The 20,137-nt window shown below is 43.0% G+C and overlaps 1 protein-coding gene across 5 annotated transcripts in view; it reads left to right on the forward strand.

The window, feature by feature from the left end:
* The window catches only part of CHD7 (chromodomain helicase DNA binding protein 7), a 207,139-nt gene that overhangs the window by 179,870 nt on the left and 7,132 nt on the right, over positions 1–20,137 (forward strand). For 4 of the 5 annotated variants that reach the window (XM_036031146.1, XM_028533530.2, XM_036031143.1 and 1 more), the window contains 15 exons: positions 755–865; positions 957–1,162; positions 3,988–4,187; positions 4,367–4,526; positions 8,758–8,847; positions 9,312–9,415; positions 10,747–10,876; positions 11,266–11,338; positions 11,497–11,554; positions 12,235–12,463; positions 12,664–12,872; positions 12,998–13,666; positions 14,809–14,969; positions 17,022–17,249; positions 17,479–17,925. In XM_036031146.1, coding sequence (XP_035887039.1) covers positions 755–865; positions 957–1,162; positions 3,988–4,187; positions 4,367–4,526; positions 8,758–8,847; positions 9,312–9,415; positions 10,747–10,876; positions 11,266–11,338; positions 11,497–11,554; positions 12,235–12,463; positions 12,664–12,872; positions 12,998–13,666; positions 14,809–14,969; positions 17,022–17,249; positions 17,479–17,925 — 3,075 coding nt within the window. The remainder of the gene's footprint in view (positions 1–754; positions 866–956; positions 1,163–3,987; positions 4,188–4,366; positions 4,527–8,757; positions 8,848–9,311; positions 9,416–10,746; positions 10,877–11,265; positions 11,339–11,496; positions 11,555–12,234; positions 12,464–12,663; positions 12,873–12,997; positions 13,667–14,808; positions 14,970–17,021; positions 17,250–17,478; positions 17,926–20,137) is intronic. The other variant, XM_036031145.1, reaches the window with a different exon arrangement.

Consider the following 20,137-nt stretch of genomic DNA (forward strand, 5'->3'; position numbering starts at 1 on the left):
CTGGCTTCCTCCTTTTTCATGCTTCACATTTACCTAGATTTTCACTCCTTCAGTCTTACCTTTTAAAGAATATCTTTATCCATTTCTACTAGAGCTGTTTTCAGTCTTCACTATTTCTTTCCTAAACTACAGTAGCCTGTCCTGCACCATTCTACACGCCATGTTCCAAGACACTGGTGCCTTTGGTTATGACAGTGTCCATCATGGTATTCCTGATTTCAAAGAGACTGCTGCTTCCCCAGGATAGAGCTCAGACTTTGTTAACAGGGCTAGTTTGATCTTTGGCTACTCTTCCTGATTACCTTTATCCCTGGTCACATGACAGATTGCCTTTCTACTCTGTGCCTTTGCACATGCTTCCCCATTCTTTGAGCTTTTCATAAAGCTCTTTAATCTGATCCAGGCATTATTCTCTGGAGAGCCTGTCTCTTTCCAGCAGTGCCCTCTGTGTACACCCTCCCTTTCCCACCGAACCTGATTAGGGCCATCGTCTGTATATTAGTTGCACCTGTACATACCTTTGTTACCTGTTATTTATTGTGCTGTATGATCATCTTTTGTTTCCTGATCTGCCTCAACCCCTGGCCAGTGAAATACTCAAGGGATGGTCTCTATCCTAATGCCGTCAACGGCAGCATCTGGCACACAGTGGAAGAATGCATACATGTTTGCGTGCATGAATAAATGAAAGCTGCTTTGCATTTTATCTCTGAGAAAAGCACCCCAAAGTAATGCGTATTTTCCTTCTTTTTAGGCTAGTTTTGTCGCGTCTGGAAATAGGACAGATATTTCCCTGGATGATCCAAATTTCTGGCAAAAGTGGGCTAAGAAGGCTGAATTGGATATTGATGCCTTAAATGGGAGGGTGAGTGAGAGGTTCCATTCAAACCCTCTCTGACCTAAGAACCCAAGGTTGGTTTTATAGAAGTTTCAAATGTATCTGCTATCTGTTGCAGAACAACCTGGTTATTGACACTCCAAGAGTGAGGAAGCAAACCAGGCTGTACAGCGCAGTGAAAGAGGATGAGCTGATGGAGTTTTCGGACTTGGAAAGCGACTCTGAAGAGAAGCCTTGCACAAAGCCCCGGCGGCCCCAGGACAGGTCCCAGGGCTATGCGAGGAGTGAGTGCTTCCGAGTGGAGAAGAACCTGCTTGTCTATGGGTAAGTTGGGTTCATGAGAAACGGAATTTTATTTTACAAATAGTTAGAATTCCAGTCGGCATAGAGAAACAATATTTGTGTTTGGACTTCTGTCAGTCCCCATAGGCAGGCGAACTGTGCAGCAACTCAGATGGGGCCGGGTGGTGTGGTTGAAGTGCTCAGAGGTGTTCACGCTCCCACAGACTTGAAGGAGCAGGAGCTTGTCCCTTAAGGAATTATGTCAGATCCAGATTTGTTGATTATTAATAACTCAGAACAAAGTCTCAAAATTACAAAATCTGTTCTACTTTACCTTAACATGAAATTTACTGTAGTTATCTTTTAATACTTTTCTGTTATAAAACTCTGTTAAAAGCATTTATGTTATTTGTAAAGTTCTTCCAGTGGATGGCCATTTCTAGCCTCTGACCGTGTCACCTCTGAACCTCTGTGGCACCACACACAGTTCTTTGGAGGGCAAGGTGCTCAGCAAATACCTGCATCTGTACATAAGAGGTCTCTGGCATATTGTGGGACTGTAGGCAAATTCCATTCAAATAAAAAATTGCCACCCAAACAATATTTCTGTGGATCTGATGATACCCTGTCTTTGGTTATTTTCCCAGTGGATCATCATTAGTTTCAGAATCAATACAAACATTTTGTTTAACATGACATACAGGGTTCTGACCTGACCTTTGTCCTGTTGGCTCTTTCCATGGACAGTCCAAACTTCTGTTACGATGGACCTCTTCATCTCCTTCAATGCGCCACACTCTGTCTCATCGTTCTCTTTCCTCAGCCCTTTCCCGAGGCCTAGAGCCACCCTGCCCTCCATACCCCAGCCCCTAGGCCTGCCCTGCCTCTCCTGTCCTTGACATCAGGGCAGGTGTCACCTCAGCTCCCTGCACCAGAAAGTCTGCTCTGCGCTCTCCATCACACTCAGATGTTGTGTTATGACTTCAAGTAGTTGGTGTCTCCTGCTAGAGACCTAGTTAGTGACTCCTTGAGGACTGGGGCTCTTTCTTTGTGTCCTCAGGGTAGAATACGGTGCCAGCAAACACAGTGAGTGCTGAATTAGTGACTGTTTGTAGAATAAATGAAGTTCAGCTGAAGCGCATCCTGTGTCTGGTAGCTGTGTCTCCCCTCTGCTGTTGCCTGTGCAAGCTGGACAGCCTTCCCTGTCTGCTCTCACATGGTGTAGAGACTCTCCCCGCCGATGCCCTTTGCTGTGTGCCCTTGCTGCTGTGTTTCAACCTAATGATCAAAGTTGAGAATTTTGCTGCTAAAACTTCAGAAATAGAACATACTAATAGCTCTTGAAGCTAAAAAGTATGCTCAGGGCATACTGTATTTCAGTGAAGCCCTTCCCTTCTCCCACAGGCCTCACTATGTATTGAACACCTGCTATGTGCTGGGCACTGTGCTAGGACACTCTCAGACACCAGGGACACAACTGTGAGTGGGACAGTTGCAGCCCCGCCTCAAGGCAGGCAGGCAAACAGAGAAAAGCAGTAAACTGATAATGCCTTGGCAGGGAAGCTCTGTGCAAATGGAGCATAGAAGCATGTCTCCTCTCCTTTAACACACAGCTCAAGTGTTTTCTTCTCTACCTCTAGGGCTCAGGGGAATAAAAGAAGGAATCCCACCGAAGGCGATGTGGGTTGTCTTGACTTGATGGATATCATGAACGAGCAGGGGTAGAGGGAGTGTTGGGCATTGGTCAGGGAGAAGGGAGTTTCCACTAGAGAGGGCAGTGTGTTCAAAAGATTACAGGTGAGGGCCAGCCTCGTGAGTTGAGGACTGAGAGAGGTTCAAAGAAACCAGAGAAGATCAGGCCAGTGCAAAAGGCAGGACATTCTGGAGCGTGCACTGTGCTTCTCAGCCAAGATTCCCCAGCAGCCAGGTGCAGGTCTCAAGAAGAGGGCAGTGGAGGGACTCATTCCTGTGCTGAGACTGCCCTGGGAGCTCAGTCAGAGGTACCCTGGGGGAGACACAGCTGAGCATCTGTCTGTCTGTTGTCGCCCTAACTCCACAGCGCCCAGGTGAAAGAGTGCTGCGTTGTGTTAAACCTGCCATTGTAACCTGACGTAGGTGGGTCAGGTTCCATGGTGTGCGGTTTGGTTGTAGCCACCGTGTCTTCTCCCACCCATTTCACGTGTGGACCTGAGGGTGGACCGAACATTTTTCCTGTGTGTGCCCTTGTACTTGGAGATAGCAGTCCTGTTTCAAAAGGAGACTTGAACCTGTTCACAGTCTTTTAATAATCATTGTGGCATCCCTTTGAGGTGGGTTAATGCAACCGTGTTCCTCAGCACTGCATCCTTGACTCAGGGGCTGTCACCCCTACCGTGAGTCCCTATTCACTTCAGATGGTTGGCCAGCTTCGAAGCATACAAACCATGACAGAGCGGAGCAAAGTATAACGTGCCCAGGTCCTAGCTAGCTTTTGTGTCCTCAGCGTTGCTGCCCGGGTGAATCTGAGTGGGAAAGCCTGTGGCAGCCCATAGGTGATGTTTGGGCGAGAACCCAGTCCTGCACAGAGCAGCAGTGCCCCAGAGCCCGTGCTGGGCTGGGTGTCTTTAGCTCTTGTCCTTGGGTTGCTTTCCCTGCTTCACCTGACATAAAATATTGCTAGGTTTTTTTTGTTTTGTTTTGTGGTTGGTTTTTAGCAAAAGAAATAACCACATTTAATATTTTCATATGCATGGGAACCCCACACGCATGAGCGTCAGAGGCCCCACATGCAGGACCCAAGATTTTCTGACTCCAGTACCCGACTGTGAAAATGAGCCCTAGGTCTAAACTGAAAAGCACCCTGTGCATGCCAAATACTTGCTTTGCAGCTGGGGACGGTGGACAGACATCCTTTCCCATGGTCGCTACAAACGTCCGCTCACTGAGCAAGATGTGGAAACCATCTGCAGAACAATCCTCGTGTACTGTCTCAACCATTATAAGGGGGATGAGAACATCAAAAGCTTCATCTGGGATCTGATCACGCCCACGGCCGACGGCCAGACGCGCGCCTTGGTCAATCATTCCGGTAGGTCTTCTTTGTGCTGTAGGGTCACCGAAAGCTACCAGGGACCCTTGCAACGCAGCGTAGACCGCATATTTCCCTCCTCACGTGTCAGTACCTGGTTCTGACACTAAAATTGGGATTGTAGAAGGCTTCTGTTACTGTTACAGTGGTAATAATTACTATTACCATTATGATTCTAGGTTTATCCGCCCCAGTGCCAAGGGGAAGGAAAGGAAAGAAGGTGAAAGCCCAGAGCGCACACCCAGTGGTACAGGACGCAGACTGGCTGGTGGGCTGCAACCCTGATGCTCTGTTCCAGGAGGACAGCTACAAGAAGCACCTGAAGCACCACTGCAACAAGTAGGTCTTCAAAGGGTGGAGTCAGAGAGCTTGCTTTGTTCTTATGCGTGTGTGTATGTGTATATGTCTCTGTGTGTATATAGAAAGACTGTTAAGTTGTAGTTACTGTCTTTGTACAGCCTTACTTTTTCTTTTCCAAACATGATGCCAAGTTGTATGAGAGCATACCTTCAGATGACTGATTTTTTAAATCATGGTAAAGATATGTCACACAATTTTTAAGTTTTATCATTTTCACCATTTCTAAGGGTACAATTCATTGGCAGTAATTACATTCAAAATACTGTGTACCTATCGCCATTATCTATACCCAAAACCTTATCATCGATTGCAATACAAACGCTGTATCATTGAACAATAATTCACCTTTCCCTCCTCCACTCCCCAAGCCCCTGGCAACCACCTTTCTCTATGAGTTTGCCTATTCTAGGTACCTTGTAAGTGGAATCGTGCAGTGTTTGTCTTGCTGTCTCTGGCTTATTTCACTTAGTGTGATATTTTCAAAGTTGATCCATGTTGTCACTAGTGCCTGAATTTTTTCCTTTTTGTGGTTGAGTAATATTCCGTTATATGGATAGACCACATTTTGTTTATCCATTCATCTGTCAGTGGGCACTTGGGTTGATAGATACCTTTTGGCCATTGTGAATAGTGTTGCCATGATGCTGTGTATAACTAAGTTTTTAATTTTATTTTTCAGTTACAGTTTACATCCAGTGTTATTTTGCATTAGTTTCAGGTGTACCTACGGATCACTAAGTTTTAACCATTGTACGTGTTAGAGAATTTAGGGAATTATGGTTAGCTTTGTGTGGTCCTGCCTTCAACTGACTGCTTTCAGTGGAGGAACTGGGGAATTTTCAGGTTATTTTCAGGTTATTTTTTGCTTACTAATACCTCAGTTATTGGGTTTTGGTTTTTTTTTGCTTATAAGCTTAGAATGATACTCCTTTATTTTTAGAATTTGATTATATTGAATAATTAGATAATTATTCAATTGAATAATATTGAATCTAAATTTATTTCATTGCTTGGAGCTCTGCTGTCTGCATCTAAACTACTGTCTACATACGTTGATTTTTTTCTTACTCTCAACATACATTATTCAGTATCAGTAGTATAGGCCACACTGCTGCTGAACAGTGTTTCTGCTTCCTAGCTCTGTGCGACTTGGGCAAGCTCCTCAGCCTCTTTAAGACTCACTTTCCATGTGAGGCAAATAGAGCTCTGCAACAAGATCTCAGTTGAATGAGGCAGGATATAAATAAATGTATGTGTATCTCTCTTTAAAATTAGCAACCAGTATCTGAGCACATAAATTGCAGTATGGATTGTGTTTGAGTTGTCTGAGATATGTAGTGTGATTTTATCCTCGTTTACCTGACAAGGAAACTGAGACTTGGGGACTTAAGGTCCCTCAGCTAGTTAAGGGGCTGGGCCAGATTGGAGGCCCAGACCTGCAAAGTGAGTGCCCTTGCTCTTGACCACCCCACTCACCTCAGAAGCCTGCCTCCTCCTCCTCAGGGTTGTCTCAGTCCTCACATGAAGTAATTCTTGGAGAACACCTGCTCCCCTTGGGTTGCACTGACTAATGGTTCTCACTGCTTTTTAAATGAAAGTGTTTTTAGGGCCTACCTTTGATCACTATCTTTAGTTTTGACTGACAAATATTTTCCTTTTTGAGTCTTCAAAATGATTACCTCACACCATTTTGGTGCCTCAGAAACTGTTTTGTTGTTACTGCTGCAGCGTGACAGTTCTCCCTAAAGCCCCACTGATGGCTGTTGGAGAACTCTTTCCTTGTGGTTTACGTGAGCTTTGGGTCAATAGCCTTGTGAGTTCTGGATTCAAACTGCAAATGCAGTGGTTCAGTGTGGGAGCAGTGGCTCTGGTCTCGGGCCCAGCGTGGCAGTGGTGGTTTTTAGCTTCCCATTCTAACGTCAGCAACAGACGTCCATAGGGTGCCCTCCCTAACTGGTATATGCACTGTAACTAGCGTTCCTCTCATCTTTCCTTCTCCTTGGCCTCAAGACTGGCAAAGCTTCCCATATCCTCTCTGGGACCAGCAAGTAGTCCAACCATTCACTCTCTGGGACTTCAGGAGCTTAAGTGAGGCAATGTTAGGACTGGTAAGAGAAAAGATGAGATCCAAATTGAGAACCTCAATAGCTGGCCCACTCTCTTCAAAGTTTTAAGAGACAGAGACAGAAGACCTGCCCTGGGTTAAAGGAGACAAAGCAGACAGGACAGTTTAATGCCATGTGTGGTCCCAGACTGGGACCTGGTGCTGGTCCAGAAGACGGTCACAAGTGGAACAGCCGATCAAATGTAATTGAGGTCTGGGGACTCATCCTGTCCTGCTAACTTACCAGGTGTAAACTCCTGTAGGTCAGTGGCCCCCTCCTTGTCACCTCGTTGCCCTGCCAGTACCTACCATGTCTTTACAATGGCACTGAGCTTGTCAGTTGAGTTGGTTTGAATTTTTCCCTCTAGAAAAAAAGATGACATTCAGTAGTTCATAAAAGTCTCCACATAACTGAAATTTTTTCTGAAGTAGAAAACGTTATCTCCCAAAAAAAGAAAGAGAAGCCATTAAGATCACTGCCACGGTACCAAGTTTTGGTGAATAAAAGAGAATCCAGTGCAAGGTAGAGGGTATTTCCTTTGGAGCTACCCTTTCTGAGCATCTTCTGTAAGTTCTTGGAAGAACCGGCCTGCAAATTCTCTAATCAGAGAGGACACGAGGTGCCAGACACAGAAGCCGGTGCTATCACTCTTTTGCTGGTTCATTGCAGCACAGCCAATTTTTAATTTTATCAAAAGAAAGAATTCAAAAGAAATGTTACCCAAACTGATTGTCTACTTTGGAGCATATTCAGGTAGTTACAGCTGCACACATTGCCCATCTAGGGCCCCTGCTTGCCAGGAGCAGGCACCTGGTGGGAAGGAAGGTGTGCCTGCCCATTCGTGTATGATCAGGGGTAGTCTGTTTTGGTGAAGCTACTCCTTGTTGGCATTTGATATGTTCAAGGACAGTCGCCATGTCCTGAGAGTGTGAAGTGGTGGAGTCAGAAGGCCTCATTCAGAGTGGTCCATACTCAAGATGACTCTGTGACCTGGGCCATGCCACTTTGACTTCTATTAGCCTCAATTTTTATGTTTGTAAAATGGAATTGTAAAAATTATAGCTTGCCCCATAGCATTACAGTGTCATCATGAAGATGAAATGAGCTAGTATATGTGAAACGTTGATTTCACAGTGTCTGTTGGGATTACCCAGCTGGGGAAATAGCATTTGGTATTGTCATTTACTCATGGCCAAGGAGGTAGTCAGTCTCAAATGCCAGTCCTGACTGCATACCAGGGCTGTCCAGCAGGAGATGCTAGACTCGGAGTAGATGTAAACCTTGGGATTTACCAGGTGGGCTTTATTGGAAGAATTACATTTAAAGGAAATCCACGTGAGATTGAAAATCTGTTTCCTAGAATTCCAAGGGTTTTTAAACACTGATTCCTTGAAAATGACTAAGAGTTTTGATGATTTTGGCATATTTTAATCGCCTTTGTAATGTTTTAATATTTTTTAATCTACAACTTAGGTTTCCAGATAACATAAAATAGAAGGAATAAAAATCATTTCACATCCTTAAGGGAGAAGAGTGAAGACCCACCCTCAGTCGCCATCTTCCTTTCTCAGAAGCTAAGTTCTATAATCTGAAAAACCTGACAGTCCATATTGAGGGTTTATTGTAAGGTAGTAAAACCAGATTTTATATCACATTTATTCCTACAACTTCTGATGTGCTTCCAAAAACGGTATTAAGGCAGCAGCTGAGGAAATTTTATGAGATAATGAAGCAGAACAGTTACTGAAAGCCATCTGCTCAGTTGTTTACAAACTTGCTTCAATACTTCAGAGGCAATGGTAGGGTACGTGTCTGAACTTCACAAGCTGCACTAGGTAGAACTAAATGAAGTGCGCCTGGGCTGGGCTGAGCTCGGTCCCTCTCTGTGCAGTGTGAGCGGTTGCCAGGCAGGCCTGTTGGAAGCCAGCAGAAAGCACCACACAGAGGTGATTATGTGCCACCATCTGTCACGCTTCAAGCCTACCATACAGCATGGCTAATCAGCCTTGGCAGGATGATGGATGAACAGCAGCAGCTGCCAAAAGCCACTGTTGGCAAACAGTCCTGAAGTTAAGAACTTTTTCCCCCTCTGTCTTCCTCTCCAGGGTCCTGCTGCGTGTCCGCATGCTGTACTACCTAAGACAAGAAGTTATAGGAGACCAGGCAGATAAGATCTTAGAGGGTGCTGACTCAAGGTTAGTGCGAGCTCACACTGGTTCTCTGCCTGCCTGCAATAGTCCGGGGAGCCAGAAAACATCATGGATCATGTTTCAAAACCTTCACAAACCATCAGAAGCACACCTTCTCTTTTGCATCTTGAATGCAGTATTTGTTCTGTGAGCTTGGGGAAGTGATGATAATCAGGAAAGCCTGTTTGTATGTGTGTGTGCATGTGTATAAAAAGAGGTGTGAACTAAATTACTGGTGGTCAGAAATGAACGTTAAAATGGGACACTGGGTGATAAAGTCCATCTCTGGTCGTGGTGGGAAGCGACTGACTCACGTCCTTTCTTTTAACCTTTGCTCATTCCTCTCCATGATGCTTAGGTGCTTACTGCGGGAGTGGGGCACCTGAGTGCATGCATCCTGTTCATTCCTTGGAATTCTTTTGTAGTACTGATACTTATTTTAAATATTACACAAATGGTTGTCTTTATAGTGAAGCCGATGTGTGGATACCTGAGCCTTTCCATGCTGAGGTCCCTGCCGATTGGTGGGATAAGGAAGCAGATAAGTCCCTCCTAATTGGAGTATTCAAACATGGTAAGTGACGTGTCCGTTTGACCACATCTTCACCATGTGGTTTTGTCTTTATTTAGAACTCTGCATATTCTTTCCGAAGTCATAATATTAACAAGGATAGTTCCAAAGGACTCTTGGCATCTACCATTTTCCTGCACTAAAAATCTAATATGAACTGTAAATATCAGATGCTGTTTTTAAATGTTTGTTGAGCATTTGAGAAGAAACATTTCTTTCTTGGCTGTAAATAAAACCAAAACCATATTTGTTTTAATAATAGCCAAATTGTCCTATAGTTCTCACTAAACTTTGCTTCCAGCACGGCTCCCCTTGCTAACTCTGCCAGCCCGTGTCAAAGTGGACGGTGGGCTTAACCTCTGCTATTAATCTGTACAAGTGCCTCCTGGGCTTTGTTCCAAGCAATATTTCACAAATGTCAGTGCTGAGAACTCGGCTCCCCTGAGTGGGATGCAGCCTTGTTAACTTTGAAAGGCTGGGGATGCAGAACTGGCATGATATATACAGTGAGCGATTCCTGATTATAATCCCAAGTCTCTGGAGGTTGCCGAGGTAGTCCCAGCAGCCCAGCCTGACTAAAGGGGAGAGTGATGGCTTATAAAACCTTTCATGATTATAGTTTGGCTTGCGGCTCTACAGCAGTTAGGAGCGGTGTGTGTAGTACACATCCTAATTGAATTGTGCTGTTCTGCCTGTGTACTGCAGCCGTGTTTTGTGAGCTCAGCCTAAAAATCATTTTCCCGCAGTGCACTGTTGGGATCTGCCATTTCCCATTTAGTCAACTTGGGCAGTCAAAAAGCAAATTGCAGTTTGAAAACCATAGAGGGAACAGTGTCATCTTACTGACATGCATCATCCTCAACCTAACAAGACAGGTTCGCTGGCCTGACGTAGACAGGGCTTTTTTAGCCAGCGGTGGAAGTTTCTGCAGAACTGAGGCTGCTCACCGGGAGGATGGGGTGGACTTAGAGTACCTCTGTGGAGGTCATAAAGGAACATTACAAAGCCTTTTAAATGTCAAGCAAAATTAAATCTTGAGGAAAATAGGGTCAGAAATCTTCCCAGGCATCTTGTAGTTATTCTGTACCTGTTTTTCTCTTAGTATTTGTGGCCACTCTGATAATATCCCTGGAATGTAACTTGGGCCCCAAAATCTGCCCTGGAATTGAGTGGTCAATAGAATGCTCTGCTGAAACAAGGTTCTTTAAAATACAACATAAATGATCCTCTTGATTGAGAAACGAAGTTCATGTGTTGTGGCAGTGCTGTGATTTTGTCAGTGACGGGTCTTTCATTGTCCCTGTGTGTCCTCTGGGCTGGTGGGGATGGCACAGGCTACGAGAAGTACAATTCCATGCGAGCTGACCCCGCACTGTGCTTCCTGGAACGAGTTGGAATGCCTGATGCCAAGGCCATAGCGGCCGAGCAGAGAGGAACAGACATGCTAACAGATGGTGGTGACGGGTAAGAAGGACATTTTAAAATTTTAATAAACTTTACATCAGTATTGCATCAATTGGCAGGGTTCAGCTCTTACACTGCACTTACATACTGTATTGTGTCTGATTTGAACTAAGTGACATTTCCCATATAGTCTGTGTCTATATCATAATGATTATTTAAATGTGATATATAGTATCTGAATAATCTGAAACCCTATCTTTTCCAAGTGATGACAAACAGCCCTACCCCCACCCCGGTTCTCCCACAACCCTCTCCACCCATGGCTGCATGTTGTAAATACTGATAGAATGGCTTTTGAAATTGAACCCAGAATTAAAAGTTGCGTTAGGCAGTCCTCTTTGGTCTCTTCCTATCAGTATGACTTAAACATTTTTTAAAATTTTATATAGGGGAGAATTTGATAGAGAAGATGAAGATCCAGAATACAAACCAACCAGAACACCATTCAAGGATGAAATAGATGTAAGAACTAGAGTATATTGCCTTTTACAGCACCAGTAAAATATTATATGCCCATATAAGACTTGTTAAACTTTATAGATAATGGCCTTTATTTTTAAAAAATAATGCAAAATGAAACCCCAAATTAAAATGATTTCGTTTCTTGCTTTGCTTTCAAGGAATTTGCCAATTCTCCTCCCGAAGAGAAGGAAGAGTCCGTGGAAATGCGCACCACAGGTACGGCCTCTCAGAGCACACGGAGCAGGCCAGGTGTGTGCTGCGCAGGCAGCGGTCACGGGCCTGTGGATCTCAAAATGTTATTTCATCTACCCTGACTTCTTTCTTCTGTGAATAAGTTTAATTCCTGTTTATTGTTGGTTTCTCATTTCATTGAACTTCTTTGATAAAATAACTATTTTTAGAATAAGATTCTATATTTATTTTATACCAGTTAGTGAAAACTTTTAAGCATCTTTAGAAATATATCTCAAAAAACACTGAAATATATCTCTTGGGAGTTGGGCATTTGCCAAGTGTCTGAAATATTGCCAATTTATAGAGCATACTGATCTTTTGCCTGATGTAAAATCATTAGCTAACAATTATGTAATCTTTTGTATGCTCAACAAGGTTATTACATTACAGTAGAACACTCTTTTAAAGTAGTTCATGATGTAAAGTATGTTTCTTTATGTAAGATTGATAAATTTATTTTCCCCCCTAAGGATTTAAAAAAGAAATAGTTTATAAGTTCCATACTAATAGTATCCTTTATTTATATTTTCAAAATGAGGACACTGATACCCTTTCCCACACTGTCGTTTGAATGTTAATGAGTCATCTTGTATTGATGGAAAATCCTGTGTATTGCAAGATTGCAGCTACACATTTCAAAAATGTTTTTTCCGCTTCCCCAGGCAAGCACAGTGAGAGTAATGCTGAGTTAGGCCAACTTTACTGGCCTAACACCTCAACCCTGACCACCCGTCTGCGCCGGCTCATTACTGCCTATCAGCGCAGCTATAAAAGGCAACAAATGAGGCAAGAGGCCCTAATGAAGACTGACCGGCGGAGACGGCGGCCTCGGGAGGAAGTGAGAGCACTAGAAGCGGAAAGGGAAGCTATCATATCTGAGAAGCGACAAAAGTGAGTTTTTTTCAGGGTTTTACTCAACTCCTGATACGTTCCTCTCTGCTCTGCTCTTTTTGTCTTGTGAGACAATGACTGTCAAAGTGATCTGTCTTCCCACCCCCAAAATAAGTTTAGGGCAAAAGAGGAAAAGAAACAGTAAACCTGAAGCCTTTTTACTCAAGTACAATTCAAGCTAATATGTTTTTTTCTAATAGGTGGACAAGACGAGAAGAGGCTGATTTTTACCGTGTGGTATCCACTTTTGGGGTTATTTTTGACCCTGTGAAACAGCAGTTTGACTGGAACCAATTTCGAGCCTTTGCCAGACTAGACAAAAAGTCTGATGAAAGTTTGGAGAAGTATTTCAGTTGTTTTGTGGCCATGTGTAGGCGAGTGTGTCGAATGCCCACTAAGCCAGATGATGGTAGGTCCATTCAGTACCAAAAGTTCTATACTAAAAAGGCCAGTAAAGTGACAAATGAGAGAGTAAACAATTTAAAGCCTACTTGGGTTTTTCCCAAATAAATATAATTATTTTCATGTTTTCAGAACCACCTGACCTCTCCATGATAGAGCCAATCACAGAAGAGCGTGCCTCTAGAACTCTCTACCGCATCGAACTGCTCCGGAAAATACGTGAGCAGGTTCTTCATCACCCACACCTGGGGGAGAGGCTGAAGCTCTGCCAGCCGAGCTTGGACTTGCCAGAGTGGTGGGAATGTGGAAGGCATGATCGAGACTTGCTGGTGGGTGCTGCTAAACACGGGGTCAGTCGGACAGACTACCACATCCTCAATGACCCTGAACTGTCCTTCTTGGATGCACACAAAAATTTCGCTCAGAACAGAGGGGCTGGTAACATATCGACCATGAATCCTCTGGCAGTTGGATTTGGCCAGATTCCTGCGGTCATCTCATCCACTCACATTCAGGATGAAAAGGTGACGGGACAAACGGAAGGCAAAGTGGAGGAATCTGAAAACACAGCTGCCCAAGAAAAACCTGCAGTGAAAGAAGAGGAAGAAGAAACCGAGAGTAGGGAAAAGGACAGTAAGCAGGAATGTGAGGCTGAGGCCAGCTCTGTGAAAAACGAGCTGAAAGGTGTGGAGGTCAGTGCAGATACCGGGCCCAAGTCAATTTCAGAGAAAGGTTCTGAAGAGGACGAAGAAGAAAAGCTGGAGGATGACGATAAGTCAGAAGAATCTTCCCAACCTGAAGGTAATGCCTGGCCACCTGGCTTCTCTCCTTTCCGACCAGCAGTGGCCACATGCTGAGTTTGCATGTCACATGACAAGGGCTCGCTCTTAATTCTTAAGAGTAATTAGAGTACATTTGCTTGTGCGAAGGGATAATTTTAGGTTATGATTAGATATACGGTCTGCTCTGATAAGGCATGGAAACATGATATTTTGAACAAGTTAAACTCTTAGAAGAGTTTTATGGACACGTAATTTCTGGATTAAGGATAGGAGTTAATTTTATAGTAGGAGGGTATTAAGAATTCCAAGTGATTTTAATTTGGACAGTTAAATGTGAGGGAGAAGTCATTCACTGAGTAAATATTGGTAGTTATTTTTAAACAAATAATGCTTAATTGGTACAGTTGTAATTCAGAAGTAAAAGGTAGTAGAATCTGAAAAGAACCAGTTTTCTTCGTAAGTCACAAAAATCAGGCATATCTTACTGTCTTCTGGAGCTGGAACTTTGAACTTAGCTGATATCTCAGCCCTTCTTCCTATGTGGGGGACGTGGGTCCTTGAGTCAGAGGCTTAGTTGTCCTTCAGCCTCCTCTGAGGTGGGCTTGCACAACGTCAGATGACTAGTGATGCAACCTCCCTACACCTCTGCTTCTTCATCTGTAAAATGGGACTAACCATCTATATGAAAGGGCTATTAAAGCTTTAAACAACAAGATTTGTAAAATGCCTAATATCGCTCCAGCCGCATTGTAGGCACTCAATAAAATGGAGCAGATTGGACCCTGACTGGGTGGCTCAGTTGGTTAAAACATCATCCCATGCTCCAAGAGATTACAGGTTCAATTCCTGGTCAGGGCACAAACCTAGATTGCTGGTTCAATCCCGGTTAGGACATGTACTGGAGGCAGCCAGTCGATGTTTTTCTCTCACATCAATGTTTCTCTGTCTCTCCCCCACTCCCACCCTTTAGTCTCTTCTCTCTCCCCCTCCCTCTTCCCTCTCTTCCTTCCTCTCTCTCTCAAATCAATAAATACATCCTCAGGTGAGGATTAAAATTTTTTTTAATGAAGCAGATTGTTATTTAATTTTTTCATGTCCTTTCTAAACTTCTTTTTCGGAGGTATTCTGGTTGTGAGTAATGCACTTTAACTCATTTCTCAGCAGGAGCTGTCTCCAGAGGGAAGAATTTTGATGAAGAAAGCAATGCTTCTATGAGCACTGCTAGGGATGAAACCCGGGATGGATTCTACATGGAGGATGGAGACCCTTCGGTAGCTCAGCTCCTTCATGAAAGAACGTTTGCCTTCTCATTTTGGCCTAAGGTTAGTTTTTTGTTGTTGTTTTGTTTTGTTGGCCAAAAAAAAGAATGGAGTGGAAGAAATTGTAGTGGCTTGATTTCTCAAATAGTTTTAAGTTAAACTTTGACACAATGTATAAAGACTATAGATTTTTTTTTTCACGTTTTAAAGAATGATCTAGAAAAGCCCAAAGAAAAAATTCTGTAGAATACTTTTGTAATAGGGTAGGAAGGGTGACATGAAGAGAAGATAATAAGCAGTAGAACCATTTATCTGAACCTTTTTGTTCCTTGAGGTGTTTTAGGGTAGCAGTCATATTATCCAGTATATATGAGTATTGTTTTAGCAGATTTACCTTTTGGCAATAGAAAATGTATGACTTTTTAAAAAAAATTTTTTTGTTGAGGTAAAAAAACATGTAACATGACATTTATGATCTTAATCAATTTTAAGTGTATAGATTAGTAGTATTAAGAATATTTATATTGTTACAAAGCAGATCTCCAGAACTTTTCAGTTTTGCGTGACTGAACCTTTATACCCACTCAACAGCTCCTGTCCCCTTGCCCCTGGCAGCCACTATTCCACTTTTTACTTTGGTGAATTTGACCACTTTAGATATCTCATATAAGTGGAACCATATAATATTTTGTCCTTTTGTGACTGTTTTATTTCACTTAGCATAATGTCCTTAAGGTTTATCCATTTGACAGGATTTCTTTCCTGCCTAGGGCCAAATGATATTTCATTGTATGTATATATAATATTTTTTTATTTGTTCACACGCTGTTGGGACTTTTAATCCTTACAGGTCTTGGCTCATTGTACCGCTCCTATGAACATGCATTAGTGTCTCTTTGGGACACTGCTTTTGGTTCTTATGGATATGTACTCAGAGGTGGGGTGGCAGGCTAATATGGTAGTTCAAGATTTAATGTTTTGATTATACCACTTATTTATTTTTTTGTCTGAAATAGAGCTTTTAGATTTAAGACAAGTTTCATATATTTAGAAACCTAGTTGTCTTCACTCAGGAGGAGGTGGGCTACTAACCCATTTGGTCCAATGTTTTATGCGGTAATTCCAAATGTAGTTACCTGTAACCAAAAGCAAAAAAAAAAAGAAATTACTTTTTATTTTGGCTAACTAGCATAATTTTATAATAAATCCCTATATAATTTGGGTCTGTTTTTCAGGGTGGGGAAATAATTATCCTAATTACCATAGCAGAGCTGTCTGGTTTAAAACAGACAACACAAAAACAGCTTCGGTCGACTCATCCCTGGGCTGGCCTTCCATTACTGTTAGTTGCGTAAGAAATCATGTGAAATTTTTAACCGAAAAGTGCACTATCAAAGACATCTCTTTTTCTGTGTGCCCTCTCACTTCCCTCATTATGCTAATCTCCCTTGTCCACTATGGAAGGGAGTTCCCCAGATCATTCAGGTCTATAGTAACAGACAGGCACTTTTAATCGATGGAAACTGGGTCTAAGAGCTGTAATTAGAAATTTTTAATGTACACGCTTCAATGAAACTTGAAGTGATAATAGGTAGGGAATGCAAATTGACATTCATTAGGTGTTCCTAGGCTGGTGCCCATTTCGTAATGCTGAACTTTATTAATAGTGACGCTAATGACGTTCCACTTCCTGGGACAGGCTGTGATCCTGCCTGTGGATCTGAAGCACCAGAGCATCTGGAAGCTCGGTGCAGGTTCCATTGTTATCTGCTGATGTTTGTCACCAGTTCTTTAGCTTGAGTAAAAGTTACTTTTAAAATATGGGGACATTTTAGAGGTGGTGGTCCTTCAGTGTTTCCTAGTTTATGTGATTCTGTATTCATAATTGTAGAATATTAGGTTTTCTGTGTTGGAGCCATCTGAGGACCTTCCACCATGGCAAGGCAGTTTTGATGGAATTTATTTATTTACTTGCTTGTTTGTTTTTTGTTTTCTTATACATTTTGCTCACCAATTGACTTTTAAGCCTTTTTCAACATCTTGATAGAAATATTCACCTACTAATTTTCACTAGGTCTCTGTTGCCATTTCATGTGACTTTTCTTCTCTCTCCAGGATCGAGTGATGATAAACCGATTAGACAATATCTGTGAAGCAGTGTTGAAAGGCAAATGGCCAGTAAATAGGCGCCAGATGTTTGATTTCCAGGGCCTCCTCCCTGGGTGCACGCCACCCACCTTGGACAGTCCCCTGCAGAAGAGGAGCTTTGCGGAGCTCTCCATGGTGGGCCAGGCCAGTGTCAGTGCGAGCGAGGACCTCACGACTTCTCCGCAGCTATCAAAGGTAGGGAAGAGTGGTTTGTATTGCATCTTAGAGTTCAGCTCCCTAAATCTGTCCCAGTTTGGAAGCTTGCCTTTCACTGGTCCTACTTAGAAGTATGGCTGCTGTTTCCTCAGCTCTGTTGAACAGCCATGAATGTTTAATTCTTACACTTCTTGTCCTTTAGTTCTGAAAGTAAGCTCATATTGCAGATCCAGTTTGGGCTCATTGTTTTATTGGAAATTTTCAATAGGAAGACGCCCTCAACCTCTCTGTCCCTCGCCAGCGGAGGAGAAGGAGGAGAAAAATTGAGATCGAGGCTGAAAGAGCTGCCAAGCGGAGAAACCTCATGGAGATGGTCGCACAGCTTCGGGAGTCTCAGGTGGTCTCCGAAAATGGACAAGAGAAAGTTGTAGATTTATCAAAGGCCTCACGAGAGGCAACAAGCTCTACCTCAAATTTTTCATCTCTTACTTCAAAGTTCATCTTGCCTAATGTCTCGACCCCAGTGTCTGATGCCTTTAAGACTCAGATGGAGCTGCTCCAGGCTGGGCTGTCACGCACGCCCACGAGGCATCTGCTCAATGGCTCCCTGGTGGACGGAGAGCCTCCCATGAAGAGGAGGCGGGGGCGGAGGAAAAACGTGGAGGGCCTCGATCTGCTTTTCTCGATGAGCCACAAACGGACATCATTGAGCACAGTAAGTTCAGGCGCTCACTTCTGTTGTCTGTGCCCGTGTTGACAGCCAGGGTCCCTGTACTGCCAGTGACACTGGCCTGTGTTCCTCTCAGTGACGTGGCATTAAAGCTGACTTCTTCCACCAAAGAAATAGAATTAGAGTGAACAGAGTCATGGTCCTGAGCTGGAAAATTGTGTTGAGCATCAATACAGATCGCTCGGCTGGAACCAAATGTAGCTGGAGGATTTATTCTTCACCAGATTCTGATATATTGATTGCTCTTGGACGACTAGCCCAAAACAGAAACATGCTCTTCAGAGCCTGTAATTGTTATCTCTGAATTCTTGAGGTGGAAAAAGTTCATGCTCTTAAAAATACTGCTATATTTTGGGCCTGGCATTTATCAGATTAGTGTGAATGTTTAGTTTCAGACTTAAGATATGTACTCATATATCAAGTTAGGGATTGCAAATGCTTCTATATCAGTAACTAGATATGTTAAAAATAGCATCTGAATAAAATCTGTTTAGGTTTGAATGAAATGTATGAGCCAATGGATTTTGACTTTTGTTTTCAATTCATAGGAAGCAAGTGCATTATGATCACAACTGCCTTCCCTAGTCTGTGTTGACCACGCCCCCCAAAAATGAGCTACCTAACTAATGATGAGGACTTTACCCCAAAGAGCCTGATTGCGTGCAGCTCCATTTTAAAGCTGATTAGTACTTGATATCTTTTGCCCATTGATTTGAAACCCAAATTATCAACATAGTGGTGCCAAAGCTCCCTGCCTGCACAAGGGGCTGGCACTCCAGCGATGGTGGAATGGTCCCCTGGGCAGCAGGACGCAGTTTGGGGAGCACTGCAGTTGGAAACTGAGGGGGACAATTATTTGTTTTAATATTTTTTTTCTCATTCTGTTCCATCCCTATTGTTATTTTCCCATTTTCCATTTCTTGAACCTGGAGAATGCTTAATAACTTAGAAGGTTAGGAAAAGGTGCAGTTGAATTAAAGTCTAGAAATTACAAAATAGCATTCACTGAAACTTATACCCTGGTGAGGTCTAGGTAAAACAGAAGCATCCAGGTTGGTTAAAGTTAATTTTCAAAATTTATTATCAATGCTCCAGTTGCAAAAGTGGTCTTTTTTTTTTTTTTTTGAGCGTACGGTTACTTTTGGAATCTTGTGAAAATAAGTCTTGCATTGGATCAGCTGTAGCTGGTTGTTCCCTAAGTTAAAATGCCATTTCTAGGTATAAGCTGCCCAAAGTCGTATCTCCAGTGACTAGCCTTCCTGTTTAAAACCACCTGGTAAACACTTGGACAGATTTTGTTCGCTGAAAATCCTTTCTTTGTCAACATCACAAACTGGGCAGTTTCTGCAGCTCATACCTCTTTCATTTACTCTTGTGCTTAATATTTGAGTCATGGCACACACAGGAATTATATTCCTGTGCTATTAATGTTCCAGCTGGTGCTATTTCCCTGTTGTAGTCATACACCTATAAACTTAAGGCTGACGGTATTCATTTCATGTATCTTAAGTTATACCTGAGATTTATTGATATTTTTTCTAAAGTTATATTTAATGGAAAACTCCTAATGGATGTTACAGGTTTATTTTTTTACTGTTGTGTTGGTGTTGTGGAAGGTTTTGCATTATGTCAGCATTCACACTGGAGACCACTTTGCGCAGCCACCGTGCATTTGGCAACGTTCTGAGGGCTGGCCCTGTCCCTGTGCCACACACTGGGGTGCAAAAACAAAGGCCTGACAGGTGCTTGCACTAGATAGCTCAGTGTTTAAGATAAACAATGATGTATCATAGTCGAGAGCCATGGTTGGAGTACTTTGTGAACCCAAAGGAAGAGTGGGAATGAAGGGTGGAGGCTAGGAGAAGAAACAGATGAGGAAGTATCCCTAGGGGTGTTCATGCTTTAGTTAAGTTTAGAAGATTGTGTAGGAGTTGGTTATTTGATAAGAGGGGGTGGGGAGAGCATGTTCAGAGGGCCTGAGGCCAGGGAGATCCTGTCATGTTTGGGTGACCTGAAAGCTGTTGGCTGGGAAATTCAGGTCAGCCAAGATGAGCCAGGGGAGGCAAGGGTCAGCAGAGACGAGCTTGGAGACTAGGTGGGATGCAGGTCGTGGAGGCGTTGATTGCCATGCAAGAACCTAGATTTTATATGGAAGGTAGTAGGGATTCAGTTATCAAAATAACTAGGAGAGTGTGAC

Source organism: Phyllostomus discolor, chromosome 7 (assembly GCF_004126475.2).
Source record: "Phyllostomus discolor isolate MPI-MPIP mPhyDis1 chromosome 7, mPhyDis1.pri.v3, whole genome shotgun sequence".
In the NCBI taxonomy this organism is placed as follows: domain Eukaryota; kingdom Metazoa; phylum Chordata; class Mammalia; order Chiroptera; family Phyllostomidae; genus Phyllostomus; species Phyllostomus discolor.